General features: G+C 46.2%; 1 protein-coding gene across 1 annotated transcript in view; it reads left to right on the top strand.

Moving 5' to 3' along the window:
• Positions 1–2,172: 2,172 nt before the first annotated feature.
• LOC124013889 (voltage-gated potassium channel subunit beta-2-like) overlaps positions 2,173–3,892 on the top strand; it is a 116,927-nt gene continuing 115,207 nt past the window's right edge. The window contains exon 1 of the mRNA XM_046328440.1: positions 2,173–2,462. Coding sequence (XP_046184396.1) covers positions 2,173–2,462 — 290 coding nt within the window. The remainder of the gene's footprint in view (positions 2,463–3,892) is intronic.

The following is a 3,892-nucleotide window of genomic DNA, read 5'->3' as shown; positions in this document are numbered from 1 at the left end:
TTGTGATGGCCACTCCAATACCTTGACTTTGTTGTCCTTTAGCCATTTTGCCACAACTTTGGAAGTATGCTTGGGGTCATTGTCCATTTGTAAGACCCATTTGCGACCAAGCTTTTATTTTGCTTCAATATATCCACAAGCTTTTCTTTTCCTCATGACGCCATCTATTTTGTGAAGTGCACCAGTCCCTCCCGCAGTAAAGCACCCCCACAACATGATGCTGCCACCCCTGTGCTTCACGGTTGGGATGGTGTTCTTTGGCTTGCAAGCCTCCCCGTTTTCCTCCAAACGTAACGATGGTCATTATGGCCAAACAGTTCTATTTTTGTTTCATCATACCAGAGGACATTTCAAAAAACGTTTTAAAAAGATATTTGTCCCCATCTGCTGGTGCAAACCGTAGTTTGGCTTTTTGTGGCGGTTTTGGAGCAGTTGCTTCTTCCTTGCTGAGCGGCCTTTCAGGTTTTGTCAATATAGGACTCATTTTACTGTGGATATAGATACTTTTGCACCTGTTTCCTCCAGCATCTTCACAAGGTCCTTTGCTGTTGTTCTGGGATTGATTTTTCACTATTTGCACCAAAGTACGTTCATCTCTAGGAGACAGAACGTGTCTCATTCCTGAGCGTTATGTCGGCTTAGTGGTCCCATGGTGTTTATACTTGCGTACTATTGTTTGTACAGATGAACGTGGTTCCTTCAGGCGTTTGGAAATTGCTCCCAAGGATGAACCAGACTTGTGGAGGTCTACAATTATTTATCTGGTCGTGGCTGATTTCTTCAGATTTTCCCATGATGTCAAGCAAAGAGGCAGTGAGTTGGAAGGTAGGCCTTGAAATACATCCACAGGTACACCTCCAATTGACTCAAATGATGTCAATTAGCCTATCAGAAGCTTCTAAAGCCATGGCATAATTTTCTGGAATTTTCCAAGCTGTTTATAGGCAGAGTCAACTTAGTGTATGTAAACTTCTGACCCACTGGAATTGTGATACAGTGAATTATAAGTGAAATAATCTGTCTCAACAATTGTTGGAATAATTAGTTCTGTCATGCACGAAGTAGATGTCCTAACCGACTATCCGACACTATAGTTTGTTGACAAGAAATGTGTGGAGTGGTTGAAAAGCAAGTTTTAATGACTCCAACCTAAGTGTATGTAAACTTCCCACTTCAACTGTACTGCAGCTTGGAAAACAAACAGGATTCTGTGGGACAATTTAAGGCTGCTTGTTCCCGACATTAGGACCGTTTTCCTCAGGCAATGTTTTCTGCTTCATGTTTTGTTTCCTTGCATGATACCTCTGAGTATGGCAATACTGGTATCATGACAACCCTAGTGTGTGTTTGTGTTACTATGTTAATCTGGGTGCAGATGTCAGGTTTGCCCTTTGCCCTTTGCCCTTTCTCTCCACTTAATCTGGACACACACGGTAATGGGGGCATTAAATGTATTTTTTACCAAATCCTGTTGTCAATCAAGCAGAGGGAAAGCAAAAACGAGAGGAGAGAGAGAGAGAGAATAGAGGGAGGTAGAGATAAAAAAAGGAGGGAGGGAGAGAGAGGAGACAGAGAAGGACAGAGGTGTTAGAGGAATAGATATAGAGGGATGGAGATAGAGGGATAATAAACATATAGAGAGAGATATCCGGATGGATAGAGAGAGACGGAGAGAGTGAATGAGAGACAAGGAAAGAAACAAAGAGAGAGTGTGAAAGAGAAACGGACGACAGAAAGAGGTGAGGAGAACACATGGATGGCAGGAGAGAAAGAGAATAGAGTGTTGTTTCTGGACCCTCAACTCTCCGGCCAGACTCAATTTTGGGAAGAGGAAGTAACCTTTGAACCTGCTGCTGTTTGTACCTGACCTCCCCTCCAAACCTGCCCTGACTTGTTGGAGGGCAGAACTGTGACCTGTTGGTCTATCCTTAACCCATGGAGGGTATGATACCGGGATGTTAAGAAACATTTACCAAATAGTTTCTAGAACATTCAACCAGAGAGTCTGCTGCTTTTTGGATCTAGGATCACCTGGAACAGGACAAGCTGAACACACTGAAGGCCTAGGACTCTGCTGAGTAGAGGGGTGAGGGGCTTTGGGTCAAGGGTCAGAGGTCAGAGGTAGGGGTTGCCAGGGGGTTCGCTGCCAGGGGTAACAGTCCGTGATTCACCATGTCCGCAGGGCGACCGTCGGGTGCAGGCTGTGGCTCATCAGCCGGTAAAGGGGGTAAGTTCAGTGTGGAGGCACTGTATGGGTTCAGTAAGAAACCCAAAACACCCGCCACCGCTAAGAGTGGGTCGGGTAAGAGAGGGGGAGGAGGGAAGGAGGAGTCGGCTCTAGCAGGACAGATACTACAGGCTGCCAGGACACTTATGGAGCGACGGAGGCTGGAACTCTATCTCAGAGAATGTGACCTCACGGTGACAGAGTGTACTGCAGAACAGACCGCTATGCCATACAGGTGGGTAGACAGTAGACACACACACAGAATGGTTCAGTAACCTGACTGAATGTATGCTTTAATGTGAAAAGTAAGGGTATGCAACCAGATGTTGGATGTACAGCAACCTTTCCTTGGTCCAGGGAGATAGCAGCCGTACCTTGGACCAAGGTGACAGCAACCTTACCGGTCCAGGGCGACAGCAACCTGTCCTGGTCCAGGGAGATAGCAGCCGTACCTTGGACCAAGGTGACAGCAACCTTACCGGTCCAGGGCGACAGCAACCTGTCCTGGTCCAGGGAGATAGCAGCCGTACCTTGGACCAAGGTGACAGCAACCTTATACCTTATCCAATAACGTTCCAACCGGATCATACGTTTTCAGCTGGAGCCAACTGGAACGGCGGTAGCACCCACAGAGAAATGCACCACAGGAAAATGGCATTCAGTCGGGACACTGACTATTTTCCCTCCCATTAGGTCAAAGTTCACAGCAAATCCTCCATTACACTTTCTACTGAACGAGGACATCCAGTGGAAGACATAGGAAGTGCTTCCAGATCCATATCTTGTGGGAAAGGAGGGGGTGATGATGTCAAAGTTGTCCCAACTTTCAGAATTTCACTTCTTGTTTGGAAGATTGCCTGCCCTATGAGTTCTGTTATACTCACAGACATAATTCAAACAGTTTTAGAAACTTCAGAGTGTTTTCTATCCAATAGTAATAATAATATGCATATATTAGCCATCTAGGACAGAGTGGGATGCAGTTCACTATGGGCACGCAATTCATCCAAAGTGAAAATACTGCCCCCTATCCACAACAAGTTATAGCAGCAGTGTACCAGTCGATGTGCAGTTGATGTGCAGGGGTATGAGGCAGTAACATGGCTATATAAACAGGGTACCAGTACAGAGTGGATGTGCAGGGGTATGAGGCCGTAACATGGCTATATAAACAGGGTACCAGTACCAGTCGATGTGCAGGGGTATGAGGTAGTAACATGGCTATATGAACAGGGTACCAGTACCAGTCGATGTGCAGGGGAATGAGGCAGTAACATGGCTATATAAACAGGGTACCAGTACAGAGTTGATGTGCAGGGGTATGAGGCAGTAACATGGCTATATAAACAGGGTACCAGTACAGAGGGGATGTGCAGGGGTACGAGGTAGTACCATGGCTATATAAACAGGGTACCAGTATAGAGTGGATGTGCAGGAGTATGAGGTAGTAACATGGCTATATGAACAGGGTACCAGTATAGAGTGAATGTGCAGGGGTATGAGGTAGTAACATGGCTATATGAACAGGGTACCAGTACCAGTCGATGTGCAGGGGTATGAGGTAGTAACATGGCTATATGAACAGGGTACCAGTACCAGTCGATGTGCAGGGGTATGAGGCAGTAACATGGCTATATGAACAGGGTACCAGTACCAGTCGATGTG

Source organism: Oncorhynchus gorbuscha, linkage group LG25 (assembly GCF_021184085.1).
Source record: "Oncorhynchus gorbuscha isolate QuinsamMale2020 ecotype Even-year linkage group LG25, OgorEven_v1.0, whole genome shotgun sequence".
Classification (NCBI taxonomy): Eukaryota; Metazoa; Chordata; class Actinopteri; order Salmoniformes; family Salmonidae; genus Oncorhynchus; species Oncorhynchus gorbuscha.
This window is presented reverse-complemented; position numbering and strand designations above follow the sequence as displayed.